The following is an 18,047-nucleotide window of genomic DNA, read 5'->3' as shown; positions in this document are numbered from 1 at the left end:
TTTATTTTGTCTGATATGAGAATTGCTACTGCAGCTTTCTTTTGATTTCCATTTGCATGGAATACTATTTTCCATGACCTCACTTTCAGTCTGAATGTGCCTGTGGGTCTGAAGTGGGTCTCTTGTAGACAGTATATATACAGGTCTCATTTTTGTATCCATTCAGGCAGTGTATGTCTTTTAGTTGGAGTATTTAATCCATTTACATTTAAGGTAGTTATTGATATGTGTGTTCCTATTAACCATTTTTTAAATAGTTTTGGGTTTGTTATTGTAGGTGTTTTCCTTCTCTTGTGTTTTCTGCCTAGAGAAGTTCCTTTAGCATTTATTATAAAGCTGGTTTGGTGGTGCTGAATTCTCTTAGCTTTTGCTTGTCTGTAAAGGTTTTAATTTCTCCATTGAATCTGAATGAGATCCTTGCTGGGTAGAGTAATCTTTGGTTGTGGGTTTTTCTCTTTCATCACTTTAAATATGTCCTGCCTTTCTCTTCTGGTTTTCAGAGTTTCTGCTGAAAAATCACCTGTTAACCTTATGTGGATTCTCCTGTATGTTATTTGTTGCTTTTCCCTTGCTCCTCTTAATATTTTTTCCTTATATTTAATTTTTGATAGTTTGATTAATATGTGCCTTGGCGTGTTTCTCCTTGGATTTATCCTGTATGGGACTCTCTGCACTTTCTGATCTTGATTATTTTCTTTCCCATATTAGGGAAGTTTTCAACTGTAATCTGTTCAGGTATTTTCTTGGTCCCTGTTTTTTTTCTCTTCTTCTGGAACCTCTGTAAGTTGAATGTTTGTGCGTTTAATGTTGTCCCAGAGGTCTCAGAGTGTCCTCAATTCTTTCCATTCTTTTTTCTTTATTCTGCTCTGTAGTTGTTATTTACACTATTTTATCTTTCAGGTCACTTATCTGTTCTTCTGCCTCAGTTATTCTGCTATTGATTCCTTCTAGAGGATTTTTTATTTCATTTATTGTGGTGTTCATCATTGTTTGTTTACTCTTTAGTTCTTCTAGATCCTTGTTAAACGTTTCTTGTATTTTCTCCATCCTATTTCCAAGATTTTGGATCATCTTTACTATCATTATTCTGAATTCTTTTTCAGGTAGACTGCCTATTTCCTCTTCATGTGTTAGGTCTGGTGGGTTTTTATCTTGCTCCTTCATCTGCTGTGTGTTTCTCTGTCTTCTCATTTTGCTTAGCTTACTGTGTTTGGGGTATCCTTTTTGCGGACTGCAGGTTCGTAGCTCCCGTTGTTTTTGGTGTCTGTCCCCAGTGGTTAAGGTTGGTTCTGTGGCTTGTGTAGGCTTCCTGGTGGAGGGTATCAGTGTGTATGTTCTGGTGGGTGGGGCTGGACCTTGTCTTTCTCGTGGACCGGACTGCGTCTGGTGGTGTGTTTGGGGTGTCTGTGAACTTCATATGACTTTAGGCAGCCTCTCTGCTAATGGGTGGGGTTTTCTTCCTGTCTTGCTAGTTGTTTGGCGTAGGGTGTCCAGCACTGTAGCTTGCTGGTCATTGAGTGCAGCTGGGTCTTAGCGTTGATTTGGAGATCTCTAGGAGACCTTTCACTGTTCGATATTACCTGGGGCTGGGAGGTCTGTGGTGGACCAGTGTCCTGAACTCAGCTCTCCCACCTCCGAGGCACAAGCCTGACACCCAGCTGGAGCACCAAGAACCTGTCAGCCACACGGCTCAGTAGAAAAGGGAGAAAAAGAAAGAAACAAAGAAAAATAAAGTAATTAAAGTAAAAAATATATTATTAAAGATAAAAAAATAATAAAGTAAAAAACGAAAGAGAGAGCAACCATATGTTAAAACAAATCCATCAATGATAACAAGCATTAAGAACTTTATTAAAAAAAAAAGACAGACAGAACCCTAGGACAAATGGTAAAAGCGAAGGTATATAGACAAAATCACACAAAGAAGCATACACATAGACCCTCACAAAGGAGAAAAGGGAAAAAAATATATATATATAAAAAGAAAGGAAGAGAGCAACCAAATCAGTAACTCTACCAATGATAATAAGCTCTAAATAGTAAACTAAGGTAAACATAAAAGCAGTAACACATTAGATGCAGAAAGCCAACCCCAAGTCTACAGTTGCTCCCAAAGTCCACCGCCTCAATTTTGGGGTGATTCGTTGTCTAATCAGGTATTCCACAGATGCAGGGTACATCAAGTTGATTGTGGGGATTTAATCTGCTGCTCCTGAGGCTGCTGGGAGAGATTTCCCTTTCTCTTCTTTGTTCGCACAGCTCCCGGGGCTCAGCTTTGTATCTGGCCCCTCCTCTGTGTGTAGGTCACCTGAGGGCATCTGTTCTTCACTCAGACAGGAGGGGGTTAAATTAACAGCTGATTAGGGGGCTCTGGCTCACTCAGGACGCGGGGAGGGAGGGGTACGGATGTGGGGCGAGCCTGCGGCGGCAGCGGCCAGCATGACGTTGCACCAGCCTGAGGTGCACCGTGCGTTCTCCCGGGGTAGTTGTCCCTGGATCATAGGACCCTGGCAGTGGCGGGCTGCACAGGCTCCCGGAAGGGGGGTGTGGATAGTGACCTGTGCTCGCACACAGGCTTCTTGTGGCGGCGGCAGCAGCCTTAGCGTCTCATGCCCGTTTCTGGTCTCTGCACTGATAGCTGCGGCCTGCGCCCGTCTGTGAAGCTTGTTTAGGTGGTGCTCTGTATCCCCTCTCGTGCACCCCAAAATAATGTTCTCTGGCCTCTTAGGCAGGACCATACCTTTTCCCGAAGCCGGAGCCTCAGCTCCCAGCCCTGCCAACCCCGGCGGGTGAGCACACAAGCCTCACGGGCTAGTGAGCGCCAGTCAGCACTGATCCTCTGTGTGGGAATCTCTCCGCTTTTCCCTCTGCATCCCTGTTGCTGTGCTCTCCTCCGCGGCTCCGAAGCTTCCCCCTCTGCCACCCGCAGTCTCCGCCCATGAAGGAGCTTCCTAGTGTGTGGAAACTTTCCTGCTTCACAGCTCCCTCCGACTGGTGCAGGTCCTGTCCCTATTCTTTTGTCTCTGATTTTTCTTTTTTCTTTTGCGCTCCCCAGGTACGTGGGGAGTTTCTTGCTTTTTGGGAGGTCTGAGGTCTTCTGCTAGCGTTCAGTAGGTGTTCTGTAGGGTTTTATCCACGTTTAGATGTATTTCTGATGTATTTGTGAGGAGGAAGGTGATCTCCCCTTCTTATTCCTGCACCAGGAATCAGCTGTCTCCTCTATTTCTTTTTTTTTTTCCCCTGGGAGGTGATCTTCCCCTTTGTAATTAGTGTGAGTATCAACACTTGCCTTTTTTTTTTTACATCTTATTTGGAGTATAATTTCTTTACAATGGTGTGTTCTTTACAATGGTGTGTTAGTATAATTTCTTTACAATGGTGTGCTTTATAACAAAGTGAATCAGTTATACATATACATTTGTTCCCATATCTCCTCCCTCTTGCTTCTCCCTCCCTCCCACCCTCCCTATCCCACCCATCCAGGTGGTCACAAAGCACCCAGTTGATCTCCCTCTGCTATGTGGCTGCTTCCCACTAGCTATCTATTTTACGTTTAGTCGTGTATATATGTCCATGCCACTCTCGCTTTGTCACAGCTTACCCTTTCCCCTACCCATATCCTTAAGTCTATTCTCCAGTAGGTCTCTGTCTTTATTCCCGTCTTACCCCTAGTTTCTTCATATTTTTTTTTCTTAGATTCCATATAGATGTGTTAGCATATGGTATTTGTCTTTCTCTTTCTGACTTACTTCGCTCTGTATGACAGACTATGGGTCCAACCACCTCACTACAAATAACTTGATTTCGTTTCTTTTTACGGCTGAGTAATATTCCATTGTATATATGTGCCACATCTTCTTTATCCATTCATCCGATGATGGACACTTAGGTTGTTTCCATCTCTGGGCTATTGTAAATAGAGCTGCAATGAACATTTTGGAACATGACGCTATTTGAATTATGGTTTTCTCAGGGCATATGCCCAGTAGTGGGATTGCTGGGTCATATGGTAGTTCTATTTTTAGTTTTTTCAGGAACCTCCATACTGTTCTGCATAGTGGCTGTACCAATTCATATTCCCAGCAGCAGTGCAAGAATGTTCCCTTTTCTCCACACCCTCTCCAGCATTTATTGTTTCTAGATTTTTTTTTTTTGCGGTACACGGGCCTCTCTCTGCTGCGGCCTCTCCTGTTGCAGAGCACAGGCTCCAGACGCGCAGGCTCAGTGGCCATGGCTCACAGGCCCAGCCGCTCCGCAGCATGTGGGATCCTCCCAGACCGGGGCACGAACCTGTGTCCCCTGCATCAGCAGGCAGACTCTCAACCACTGTGCCACCAGGGAAGCCCTGTTTCTAGATTTTTTGATGATGGCCATTCTGACTGGTGTGAGATGATATCTCATTGTAGTTTTGATTTGCATTTCTCTAATGATTAATGATGTTGAGCATTCTTTCATGTGTTTGTTGGCAATCTGTATATCTTTTTTGGAGAAATGTCTATTTAGGTCTTCGGCCCATTTTTGGATTGTGTTGTTTGTTTTTTTGTTATTGAGCTTCATGATCTGCTTATAAATTTTGGAGATTAATCCTTTGTCAGTTGCTTCATTTGCAAATTTTTTTTCCATTCTGAGCATTGTCTTTTGGTCTTGTTTATGGTTTCCTTTGCTCTGCAAAAGCTTTTAAGTTTCATTAGGTCCCACTTGTTTATTTTTATTTCCATTTCTCTAGGAGGTGGGTCAAAAAGGACCTTGCTGTGGTTTATGTCATAGAGTGTTCTGCCTTTGTTTACCTCTAAGAGAGTTTGATAGTTTCTGGCCTTACATTTAGGTATTTAATCCATTTTGAGCTTATTTTTGTGTATGGTGTTAGGGAGTGATCTAATCTCATACTTTTACATGTACCTGTCCAGTTTTCCCAGCACCACTTATTGAAGAGGCTGTCCTTCCTCCACTGTACATTCCTGCCTCCTTTATCAAAGATAAGGTGATGCTATGTGCGTGGGTTTATCTCTGGGCTTTCTATCCTGTTCCATTGATCTATATTTCTGTTTTTGTGCCAGTACCATACTGTCTTGATGACTGTAGCTTTGTAGTATAGTCTGAAGTCAGGGAGCCTGATTCCTCCAGCTCCGTTTTTCGTTCTCAAGATTGCTTTGGCTATTTGGAGTCTTTTGTGTTTCCATACATATTGTGAAATTTTTTTTCTAGTTCTGTGGAAAATGCCAGTGGTAGTTTGATAGGGATTGCATTGAATGTGTAGATTGCTTTGGGTAGTAGAGTCATTTTCACAATGTTGATTCTTCCAATCCAAGAACATGGTATATCTCTCCATCTATTTGTATCATCTTTAATTTCCTTCATCACTGTCTTAATTTTCTGCATACACGTCTTTTGTCTCCTTAGGTTGGTTTATTTCTAGATATTTTATTCTTTTTGTTGCAATGGTAAATGGGAGTGTTTTCTTGATTACACTTTCAGATTTTTCATCATTAGTGTATAGGAATGCCAGAGATTTCTGTGCATTAATTGTGTATCCTGCAACTTTACCAAATTCATTGATTAGCTCTAGTAGTTTTCTGGTAGCATCTTTAGGATTCTCTATGTATAGTGTCATGTCATCTGCAAACAGTGATAGCTTTGCTCCTTCTTTTCTGACTTGTATTCCTTTTATTTCCTTTTCTTCTCTGATTGCTGTGGCTAAAAATTCCAAAACTATGTTGAGTAAGAGTGGTGAGAGTGGGCAACCTTGTCTTGTTCCTGATCTTAGTGGAAATGCTTTCTTTCAGTTTTTCACCATTGAGGACGATGTTGGCTGTGGGTTAGTCATATATGGCCTTTATTATGTTGAGGTAGGTTCACTCTATGCCCACTTTCTAGAGGGTTTTTTATCATAAAAGTGTGTTGAATTTTGTCAAAAGCTTTCTCTGCATCTATTGAGATGATCATATGGTTTTTCTCCTTCAGTTTGTTAATATGGTGTATCACGTTGATTGATTTGCGTATATTGAAGATTCCTTGCATTCCTGGAGTAAACCCCACTTGATCATGGTGTATGATCCTTTTAATGTGCTGTTGGATTATGTTTGCTAGTATTTTGCTGAGGATTTTTGCATCTATGTTCGTCAGTGATAGTGGCCTGTAGTTTTCTTTCTTTGTGACATCCTTTTCTGGTTTTGGTATCAGGGTGATGGTGGCCTCCTAGAATGAGTTTGGGAGTGTTTCTCCCTCTGCTATATTTTGGAAGATTTTGAGAAGGATAGGTGTTAGCTCCTTTCTAAGTGTTTGATAAAATTCGCCTGTGAAGCCATCTGGTCCTGGGCTTTTGTTTGTTGGAAGATTTTTAATCACAGTTTCAATTTCAGTGCTTGTGATTGGTCTGTTCGTATTTTCTATTTCTTCCTGATTCAGTCTTGGCAGGTTGTGCATTTCTAAGAATTTGTCCATTTCTTCCAGTTTGTCCATTTTATTGGCATAGAGTTGCTTGTAGTAATCTCTCATCCTCTCTTCCATTCTGCAGTGTCAGCTGTTACTTCTCCTGTTTCATTTCTAATTCTGTTGATTTGAGTCTTCTCCCTTTTTTTTTGATGAGTCTGGCTAATAGTTTATCAATTTTGTTTATCTTCTCAAAGAACCAGCTTGTAGTTTTATTTATCTTTCCTATCATTTCCTTCATTTCTTTTTCATTTATTTCTGATCTGATCTTTATGATTTATTTCCTTCTGCTAACTTTGGGGTTTTGTTGTTCTTCTTTCTCTGATTGCTTTAGGTGCAAGGTTAGGTTGTTTATTCGAGAGGTTTCCTGTTTCTTAAGGTAGGATTGTATTGCTATAAACTTCCTCATAGAACTGCTTTTGCTGCATCCCATAGGTTTTGGGTCATCAGGTCCCCATTGTCATTTGTTTCTAGGTATTTTTTGATTTCCTCTTTGATTTCTTCAGTAATCACTTCGTTATTAAGTCGTGTATTGTTTAGCCTCCATGTATCTGTTTTTTTTACAGATCTCTTCCTGTAATTGATATCTAGTATCATAGCGTTGTGGTCGGAAAAGATACTTGATACAATTTCAATTTTCTTAAATTTACCGATGCTTGACTTGTGACCCAAGATATGATCTATCCTGGAGAGTGTTCCATGAGCACTTGAGAAAAATGTGTATTCTGTTGTTTTTGGGTGGAATGTATTCTAAATATCAATTAAGTCCATCTTGTTTAATGTATCATTTAAAGCTTGTGTTTCCTTATTTAATTTCATTTTGGATATCAGTCCATTGGTGAAAGTGGGGTGTTAAGGTCCCCTACTATGAATGTGTTACTGTCGATTTCCCCTTTTATTGCCGTTAGTATTTGCCTTATGTATTGAGGTGCTCCTATGCTGCGTGCATAAATATTTACAATTGTTATATCTTTTTCTTGGATCGATCCCTTGATCGTTATGTAGTGTCCTTCTTTGTCTCTTCTAATAGTCTTTATTTTAAAGTCTGTTTTGTCTGATATGAGAATTGCTACTCCAGCTTTCTTTTGGTTTCCATTTGCATGGAATACCTTTTTCCATCCCCTTACTTTCAGTCTGTGTGTTCTCTAGGTCTGAAGTGGGTCTCTTATAGACAGCATATATATGGGTCTTGTTTTTGTATCCATTCAGCCAGTCTGTGTCTTTTGGTGGGAGCATTTAATCCATTTACATTTACGGTAATTATCGATATGTATGTTCCTATTACCATTTTCTTAATTGTTTTGGGTTTTTTATTGTGGGTCTTTTCCTTCTCTTGTGTTTCTTGCCTAGATGAGTTCCTTTAGTATTTGTTGTAAAGCTGGTTTGGTGGTGCTGAACTCTCTCAGCTTTTGCTTGTCTGTAAACATTTTAATTTCTCCATCAAATCTGAATGAGATCCTTGCTGGGTAGAGTAATCTTGGTTGTAGGTTTTTCCTCTTCATCACTTTAAATATGTCCTGCCAGTCCCTTCTGGCTTGCAGAGTTTCTGCTGAAAGATCAGCTGTTAACCTTATGGGGATTCCCTTGTGTGTTATTTGTTGTTTTTCCCTTGCTGCTTTTAATATGTTTTCTTTGTATTTAATTTTTGATAGTTTGATTAATATGTGTCTTGGCGTGTTTCTCCTTGGATTTATCCTGTATGGGACTCTCTGTGCTTCCTGGACTTGATTAACTATTTCCTTTCTCTTATTAGGGAAGTCAACTATAATCTCTTCAAATATGTTCTCAGTCCCTTTCTTTTTCTCTTCTTCTTCTGGAACCCCTATAATTCGAACGTTGGTGCGTTTAATGTTGTCCCAGAGATCTCTGAGACTGTCCTCAGTTCTTTTCATTCTTTTTTCTTTTTTCTGCTCTGCAGTAGTTATTTCTACTATTTTATCTTCCAGGTCACTTATCCGTTCTTCTGCCTCAGTTATTCTGCTATTGATCCCATCTAGATTATTTTTAATTTTTTTTATTGTGTTGTTCACTGTTGCTTGTTTCATCTTTAGTTCTTCTAGGTCCTTGTTAAATGTTTCTTGCATTTTCTCTATTCCATTTCCAAGATTTTGGGTCATCTTTACTATCATTATTCTGAATTATTTTTCAGGTAGACTGCCTATTTCCTCTTCATTTGTTACATCTGGTGGGTTTTTATCTTGCTCCTTCATTTGCGGTATGTTTTTCTGTCTTCTCATTTTGCTTATCTTACTGTGTTTGGGGTCTCCTTTTTGCAGGCTGCAGGTTCATAGTTCCCTTTTTTTTTGGTGTCTGTCCCCAGTGGCTAAGGTTGGTTCAGTGGGTTGTGTGGGCTTCCTGGTGTAGGGGACTAGTGCCTGTGTTCTGGTGGATGAGGCTGGATCGTGTCTTTCTGGTGGGCAGGTCCACATCTGGTGGTGTGTTTTGGGGTGTCTGTGGACTTATTATGATTTTAGGCAGCCTCTCTGCTAATGGGTGGGGTTGTGTTCCTGTCTTGCTAGTTGTTTGGCATACGGTGTCCAGCACTGTAGCTTGCTGGTCGTTGAGTGAACCTGGGTGCTGGTTTTGAGATGGAGATCTCTGGGAGATTTTCGCCATTTTATATTATGTGTAGCTGGGAGGTCTCTTGTGGACCAGTGTCCTGAAGTTGGCTCTCCCACCTCAGAGGCACAGCACTGACTCCTGGCTGCAGCACCAAGAGCCTTTCATCCACACAGCTCAGAATTGAAAGGGAGAAAAGGTAAAAATAAAGGAAGAAAGAAAAGAAGAGGATAAAATAAAATAAAATGAAGTAAGGTAAAATAAAATAAGGTTATTAAAAAATAATTATTAAGAAAAAAAAAATTTTTTAAGAAAAAAAGAAACGGATGGATAGAACCCTAGGACAAATGGTGAAAGCAAAGCTATACAGACAAAAATCTCACACAGAAGCATACACATACACACTCACAAAAAGGAAAAGGGGAAAAAATCATAAATCTTGCTCTCAAAGTCCACCTCCTCAATTTGGGATGATGCGTTGTCTATTCAGGTATTGCACAGATGCAGGTACAACAAGTTGATCGTGGAGCTTTAATCCGCTGCTTCTGAGGCTGCTGGGAGAGATTTCCCTTCTCTTCTTTGTTGGCACAGCTCCCGTGTTCAGCTTCAGATCTGGCCCCGCCTCTGCGTGTAGGTCGCTCGAGGGCGTCTGTTTTTTGCTCAGACAGGGCAGGGTTAAAGGAGCCGCTGATTCGGGGACTCTGGCTCACTCAGGCTGTGGGGAGGGAGGGGCACGGAGTGCGGGGTGAGCTTGATGCGGCAGAGGTGGGCGTGACTTTGCACCATCCTGAGGCATGCCATGTGTTCTTCCGGGGAAGTTGTCCCTGGATCCCAGGACCCTGGCAGTGGCGGGCTGCACAGGCTCCCGGAAGGGAGGTGTGGATAGTGTCCTGTGCTCACACACAGGCTTGTTGGTGGCGACAGCAGCAGCCTTAGCGTCTCCCGCCCGTCTCTGTGGTCCGCGCTGTTAGCCGCGGCTCGCACTCATCTCTGGAGTTCCTTTAAGCAGCGCTCTTCATTCCCTCTCCTCGCGCACCAGGAAACAAAGAGGGAAGAAAAAGTCTCTTCCCTTTTCGGCAGGTCCACACTTTTCCCCGCACTCCCTCCCGGCTAGCCGTGGCGCACTAACCCCCTTCAGGCTGTGTTCACGCCGCCAACCCCAGTCCTCTCCCTGCGCTCCGACGGAAGCCCGAACCTCAGCTACCAGCCCCGCCCACCCCGGCGGGTGAGCAGACAAGCCTCTCGGGCTGGTGATTGCCGGTCGGCACCGATCCTCTGTGCGGGAATCTCCCCGCTTTGCCCTCCGCACCCCTGTTGCTGTGCTTTCCTCCACAGCATCCCCACTCCGCCACCCGCAGTCTCCACTCGCGAAGGGGCTCCTAGTGTGTGGAAAACTTGCCTCCTTCGTTGCTCCCTCCCACTGGTGCAGGTCCTGTCCCTATTCTTTTGTCTCTGTTTATTCTTTTTTCTTTTGCCCTACCCAGGCACGTGGGGAGTTTCTTGCCTTTTGGGAGGTCTGAGGTATTCTGCCAGCGTTCAGTAGGTGTTCTGTAGGGGTTGTTCCACGTGTAGATGTATTTCTGGTGTATCTGTGGGGAGGAAGGTGATCTCCGCGTCTTACTCTTCCGCCATCTTCCCTCTCTCTCTGTGTATTGCATATTTAAAACTAAAAAATTCTGAAAGTTACTAATGCTGAGAGTTTTCATTGGGGGTTTGTGAACTTGAAATATCTTTGAAGGTGAGGTGAATATGTGACTTCAAATTATCGTGACCGCAAGATAGCCACATTATCCACTGTTTTTATTACAATGGCTTAGAGTATTAGCCCTTTATTCTGGAAAATAGTGGTTTCTTATATATGAACTCTGCATGATTCACCTAATCTTAGCATTAATCCTCCATGTTGATCTTCTACCAAATTTAGTTTGTTGTGCAAGAGGCCTTAATTTGATACATTACACTAAGTCACATATTTCTTTAATTTCCCCTTGTATAATTTCTCGTATTTTGCAAATATTATCACCATCTCTTTTTTCGCTTCGTATCCCAAATGTGCATGTGCCTCTCTTCTTTGAAACTGTGGCTGCAGGTGTCATCTGCATGGGAGACCAGCTGTTTCTTTCTTTGGGCTGTGTATCTGATTTCTTTCTTTAAAGGAAGATTTGCACTTAACAGTGACAAGACAAATGACCGGATCCGTCTTTACCTTCCTTAACCCATTCCACTCTCAGCTACCTTTTACTAGTTCTGTCTGCTCTTGCTTATTTATTATGCTTTGTTGCTGAGCTTGTTCCCTGTCACAGAGTAAGCTCCATCAGGAGCCTTCTGATGGGGGATTGCCCGTTTCTGTGGTTCGACTAAATTTCTGCTGCTGTGGGAGATGTTAGAACATCAAGTTAGGAATCTAAGAGGAACTTGATTGTTATTTCTCTGTGGCACCTGCTGAAATACTAGATCAGAAAGCAGATTTTAAATGTAAATATCATGTTTCATCACTTTGCAAATTAGATTACACTTCAGCTGCCTCCAGTTACTGTACATGTAAACTTCCCCAGGCTGACGTATGAGGTCTAATTCTTAAAACGCCAGCACTTAAAACTGACATTTGCAAGTACTCAGTATATGTTTGTTGCTTGAGAGACTACCTAAAGGTTAAAAATCATCTGTGATTAACTGTGAAGTTTTCTTTAAAATATGTCCTATTAGACCATAGAGATGATTGAGAAAGAACAGAGAGAAGTGGAAAGACGACCAATCACCAAGATAACTCATAAAGGTGAGATAGAAATTGAGAGTGATGCTCCAATGAAAGAACAGGAAGCAGCCATGGAGATTCAGGTAAATTATGATAATAAAAATAACATGTTTTATAGTGCTCAAAACATGAAGATTCAGAAAAGATTTATTTGACCGTTTTTGATAGAAGGGAAAATGTTTATATTTAACCATTTTCTTCTGTTAATACTTACGGTAATATCAAACTGAGCCTCACTCACATTAAATGATTCACTTGGAATATAAAAATAAAGGAGGGCAGACTTCCCTGGTGGCACAGTGGTTAAGAATCCGCCTGCCAGTGCAGGGTACATGGGTTTGAACCCTGGTCCGGGAAGATCCCACATGCCACAGAGCAGCTAAGCCTGTGCGCCACAACTACTGAGCCTGCGCTCTATAGCCTGCGAGCCACAAGTGCTGAGCCTGCGCTCTAGAGCCCACGAGCCACAACTACTGAAGCCCACGTGCCTAGAGCCTGTGCTCCGCAACAAGAGAAGCCACTGCTTCTCTTGTTCTTAAAGTAGAAAAAGGAATTTTTTAAACTGTGTATTTATTAGAGTTGTCTCTATTATTGGTTTAATGTTGTTTTGAGAGTGTTTAAAGCATTGTTTTTCTGTACGTAGTGTGCAGACCACCTGCATCACAGGCCTCGAAATATGCAGGTGCTTCTTAAGATAGACTAGTTTGAGAGCAGGTGTAGCTTTTCTTACTTTCAAATATCAATGAGAAAATAATAGATCTTGTTAGAGGCCTTGAAGAATGAGAAATGTTTGAGTTTTTGCTCTGTTTTATGTCATAATTAACATCTAGCAATTATTTTTTAAAGAAATCGTGAAAAACAACCTATGAATGGAGCAGTTTGATTTTGGAAAAATATCAGTATGAAATAACAGATGGTTTAAATAATTGAGGCCAAAGTTTTTCTGTTAACCTATTTTTACTCTCACTGTTGTTAGGAACCTACAGCTAATAAGTCAATGGAGAAGACAGAAGGATCTGACAAACAGAAAGAAGAGATTGACTCCTTATCTAAAGATACCACTAATCAACACAGACAACATCTTTTTGATCTTAACTGCAAAATTTGCATAGGTAATTTGAAGTATTTCTTCCTAAATGTTGCTTTCATTTTAAAAGGGGAATACTTGTAAATTATAATTTAAATAGGTTTTTGTTTTCCCAGTACTGGTGCAGAGTCAGATTGTGACTTAGTAGTAGTAGTGAAATCAATTTAGTAAGTAGTTCACTAGCATTTCAAAAACAAACGAAAACAGAATAGAAAATATCACGGTGAATTGCACTGTTAAAGATAAGTATGATTTTGAGAGACTTTAGTTCCAGTTATTTATGTATAACAAAAAGACCCACACATGCATACATACATGTATACACACACATGTGCACAGACACACAGGGGTATGTGGAGTGTGCGTGTGTATGTAAGTAATGGATCATGATATAAAATGTTACTTTGCAGATTATGATCAAAATTGCTGAAAACCTGCTTTGGTAGGCCATATGAAACATTTTAGTCTTCTATCTAAGAGCAGTGGGTAGTGATTGAAGGGATTTGAGCAGGGGAATGATATGATCAGCTTGGAATTTTATGAAGATTTCTCTGACTTTGAGTAGAGATGATGATGAAAGAAGCCAAGAGAAGAAGGAGCGAGGCTAGGTGGCAGGCGTTTGTGCACTAGTGCAAGAGGGAGATGCAGGTGCTTTTAATTAAAGGGAGGCTTTGAGATACTCAGGTTAGGTAATATTGACAGATGTTAGAGACTGGATTTAGGGCATAAGAAATGGGTATGTGTTGAGCAAGAGTTTAAGTTTATATTCAGTTTATTGGTAAAGGTGGAGGACGAGAGTTTTTTAAACTCTAGAGATGTAGCTCTGGAGTTTTATTTTTTTACTGTGGTATGCTAAAGGACTGATACATACTTTGTTCAGTAAGATGAAAAATTTTTCAGGTTAGTTAACATGCTGCCCTCCATCATTGTTTTAGAGACTAGGCAGCTTTCTTATAGTAAAAATGACATATCTTCTCAAAATTGTGTGTTCACAGTTGGTACAATGGTAAAGACTTAAAGGGCAGGGTGTTTTTAGACATTGTTATCCCTGAAGAAAGCTATCCATGGTTTACTAGTATTTTTAGTATACTCATTAGGTTTTTGTCTGGGAAAAATCTTAATAATTTTTTTGTTAATTCTATTAATTTCTAATTTTCATGATTAAAGTTATATTTATAATTAATATAATATTTAATATTATAATATTTCAATAAATTTAATGGTAGCACACAAAATATTTGTTAAATACTACTGTACTTGACCTATTTTCATAAAGTTTGAGTTTTCCTTCTTGATTCTATAGAGAAAATCAATGTCATTTTCTAGACTTTTACTAGTGTTTTTTCATGCTTAGTAACTAAGTAGCATTGTAGTATGCATATGTCACGGACTGCTGCTATATGTAACACGAAGTAGGTATACAGATTTTTTTTACTTAGTTCCTCATGTTACCTCTCAAGACTGTTGGAATTTGTTGTAGTTTAGTTTAAAAAATGTTTGATAGGGAATCAGGAAACCATTTTTAGGTTCTGGTTGTAATGTTTCCTTTTCAAAAGCTTGTCTGAGTTGTTTAACATTCTCTTTTTTTTTTTGATTTTTCACATCAGTAAGGGAGGTGTTCTAGAACTCATTGTGAGAAATGATGATAGTTACAAATTACCCCAGTAAATGTATGGTTATGCAACAGTGCAGTCAGGGAAACTGAATAACTTTAGAAGTGAAAATGGATGGAGTTACAGAAATTTCAGTTTACAAAAGTGGTATAAATTGGTATTTTCTGGCTTCAGGTCGAATGGCACCGCCTGTAGATGATCTTTCTCCAAAAAAAGTGAAAGTTGTTGTTGGAGTATCTCGTAAACATTCAGACAATGAAGCAGAAAGTATAGCAGATGCTTTGTCTTCAACCTCAAATATTTTGGCCTCTGAATTCTTTGAAGAGGAGAAACAAGAGTCTCCAAAGTCAACATTCTCTTCTGCTCCACGGTAATTTTCTGTTAGTTATAATTTCTATTCTTTATAGCTCTTTGCCATATTATACTTGGAAGTCTTCAAAAACTTTAGAAAAGTGACATGTTTCTTAAGAAAGAAACCTTTCTTTTGAGACAGTAACTGTACCTTCCTGTACCCTAATTGAGATTTTTAAAAAGACTCTAAAAATTAATTTAGAGACTTGAGTGTGTGGGGACTTGACTTTAAAACTCTCCTTAATTGCATTAGCTCCAAGAGGCAGGAGATAAGTCATTAAAGAAAAATTGCTTGCATTTCTCTGGACCATATTAGTCCACAAGACAGCCTAGAAGAAAGACTTTGTAAAAACATGGCTATGTAAATATAAGTACATTAAAGTGAAAATATAAACTCTTTAATCGTAGCCTTTACATATTTTGGTTTTCTTGACATGCTAAAATAGAAATGATTGATGAGTAAATAGAAAATGCATTTATTCATGAGCAGATCTTTAGGCTGAAAACTTCTTAATGTCATTTTTTAGTCCAGAGATGCCTGGAACTGTTGAAGTTGAGTCTACCTTCCTGGCTCGATTGAACTTCATCTGGAAAGGTTTTATCAACATGCCATCTGTAGCAAAATTTGTTACCAAAGCCTACCCAGTGTCTGGTTCCCCTGAGTACTTGACAGAGGTACTGTGAACTTTTCTACCCTTCTATGCCTGGGTTGACATGTATGTTTCTGAAGCCACAAGGCAAAGAAACAACATAATAAAATTAAAATATTTAATTTTCATTCATGATAGAAATATTTATTGACAGTGATCCTTAAACCATTCAGTTAATGGAATTATGAGTCCACGAATGGAGTTTTAGAACTGTAGAAAATTGTGCCCTGATGTATTAAACCCACATGTCTTGTACTCTTCCCAAGATGTATTCTCTGTCAGAATTAAAGATTAATGAGTGTCTGCGTGGATATCTCTAAGTTTTTCTTTAAGTACAGACTTACGTAAAAGATGGACATATTTATGGCCTACAGTGTTAGCTTGTCAAGGAGAGTTTTTCATTGTTATCAAGTCTTACAATTCCTCTACTGCTTAAATTTCCCCAGCTTCATGACTGTGGTCCTTTACCTGGCCATTTCTGTGAATATAGATACACACCCAGTTGACCCTTGAGCAACACAGTTTTGAACTGCATGGTCCACTTATACACGGACTTCTTCAGTAGTGAAAACCACAGTACCACGTGACCCGCAGTTGGTTGAATCCTCAGGTGTGGAACCGTGTATACGGAGGGACAACTGTAGGTTATACTCGGATTATCAACTGCGCAGAGGGTGGGCACCCTTACTTAACCCCCATGTTATTCAAGGGTGAGCTGTCTAGTTGAGACTCGCCAGTTAGTTGACAGTCCTGAGAGCAGTGACCTTGGTTGCTGCAGTGGTGCCCTTGGTTGGTTTTATACCTGAGGGAATAGGAAGGGACTACTATGCAGTGTTTATGAGAAACAAGCAGCTGTAGTATTATAGTATTAGGATAAGTGAGAAAGTACAATGTTTTCTGAACTCTTTTGAATAAAGTTTGTATTTCTCTGTGTTTCTGCAGAAGGAAAATAAACCAGTATATGTGTACTATATTTTTGTTGAGATTATATTTTGCCATTATGTTCATATCTATCATTTTTTCCATTCATTCTCAGTCTGCTGACCATAAAGGCAAAAGTTTTTAAAAAAATGGTTTTCAGTATTTTATAAAACTTAAATCATATATATGCCTGTTCTTTTTTAAGACTAATATAAACTTTTCTTTGTATTAGGATGAAATTAGTTTGACTCAATGTAATGTTGCTTATCTAATCTCCATCAGCTTATTTGTCTAGTTGTGTTTTTGATTAATAAACGACTTAATTATTTTACATATAGTTTGGTTGGCAAGTAATATTTTAGATACATTGATTTTATAAGAAAAAAATTCAGTGCTTTTCTTTTTGAACAAATCTGTTTAGAAATTTAGTCTTTGATTAGTCCTTGGTGACGATAACTCTTCTTTTAAATGGATAACTAAGTCCTAAACTACAGGACCCTTTTGATTTTAAACAAAACTATTATTCTCTTTTCTGAGCCAGTTTCTGTGTGATTGCTTTCCAGAACTCCACCTCTGCTTTCTACTTATTTTTAGTTTGATTTGGACTAAAATCCCAAATAAAATAAAGCAATTAATCATTTAAATTTAATAGAATTTATATCGATTAATTATGTTTTTTATGATTTTTCTCTCTTCATAAAAAACAAGTATACTGATTAAAGTTTGAAATATTCTTAATTGTACAGCTCTTGATTGATTTTATGTATAGTCATCTGTTCTCAGAAAGATTATGCCTTTAAAAAATAATGAACCTTGCATTATTACAATGTTATTCTTTTCTGTGCAAAAATATCCTCTATAATTAAGCTTGATAACTTCTGAAATCCAGCTGTTAGTGATAAAGGCATACCCCAACTCACTACCACCAAAAAAAAGGGAGGGGAGGTGGAAGGGGAAAAACAGTGTCCCCTAATATTTTGGAATCTGTTGTACTCTTCCTGGATTGTCAAAGTGGGATGCTTGCACTGCTTCTTTCTCTTGACCTCAGATTCTTTCTTAACTGTATTTTGGGCATCCATCTCAGTCATTTGGAGTTGACATTTGAGGTAAAGCCTAATTGCTCTTCCTGTACTTTATTATGTTCTCTGATGCATTTTATAATCTTACTTACTTGTTTTTTTTTTAATCACTGTTTCAGATTAGTCTTAGAGCTAAGTTTGTATGAAGTATAGACATTATAATAAATATAATCTGTATACATTGATCACCTTCATGTCGTTACCACAGGATCTACCAGATAGTATTCAAGTCGGTGGTAGAATATCACCTCAGACAGTTTGGGATTATGTGGAAAAAATTAAAGCCTCAGGAACCAAGGTGAGGAGAACTTTTTTTCACTCTACCAATGTGAGACAGTATTTGAAAAGTAAACCACTGAGAGTTCTTGTGCAGGGTCCCCAGGGGAGGGAGCCAGTACAAGTACTAAATGTACATAATATGCCTGACAAAGCTGAACTATAGCCATTGCTAGAGCTCAAAGCACAGCATTCCTTTCGTGGTATGCTCTCTCTGTGATTTCTGTCACTGTTTTGAAAGAAATGTTTTAGAGTAAGTATTGAGATTTCATCCTGGAATTTTGCCTTGCTTTGATTGTAGACATTTGTTTTAGTTGGGGCATAGGC

General features: G+C 39.4%; 1 protein-coding gene across 7 annotated transcripts in view; it reads left to right on the top strand.

The window, feature by feature from the left end:
- The window catches only part of PHF3 (PHD finger protein 3), a 103,307-nt gene that overhangs the window by 80,294 nt on the left and 4,966 nt on the right, over positions 1–18,047 (top strand). For all 7 annotated transcript variants that reach the window (XM_067702880.1, XM_067702881.1, XM_067702879.1 and 4 more), the window contains 5 exons: positions 11,695–11,826; positions 12,720–12,855; positions 14,618–14,813; positions 15,322–15,469; positions 17,653–17,742. In XM_067702880.1, the coding sequence (XP_067558981.1) occupies positions 11,695–11,826; positions 12,720–12,855; positions 14,618–14,813; positions 15,322–15,469; positions 17,653–17,742 (702 nt within the window). The remainder of the gene's footprint in view (positions 1–11,694; positions 11,827–12,719; positions 12,856–14,617; positions 14,814–15,321; positions 15,470–17,652; positions 17,743–18,047) is intronic.

This window comes from Pseudorca crassidens, chromosome 13 (assembly GCF_039906515.1).
Source record: "Pseudorca crassidens isolate mPseCra1 chromosome 13, mPseCra1.hap1, whole genome shotgun sequence".
NCBI lineage: Eukaryota > Metazoa > Chordata > Mammalia > Artiodactyla > Delphinidae > Pseudorca > Pseudorca crassidens.
Note: the sequence above shows the minus strand (reverse complement) of the source record. Positions and strands in the feature narration are given on the sequence as shown.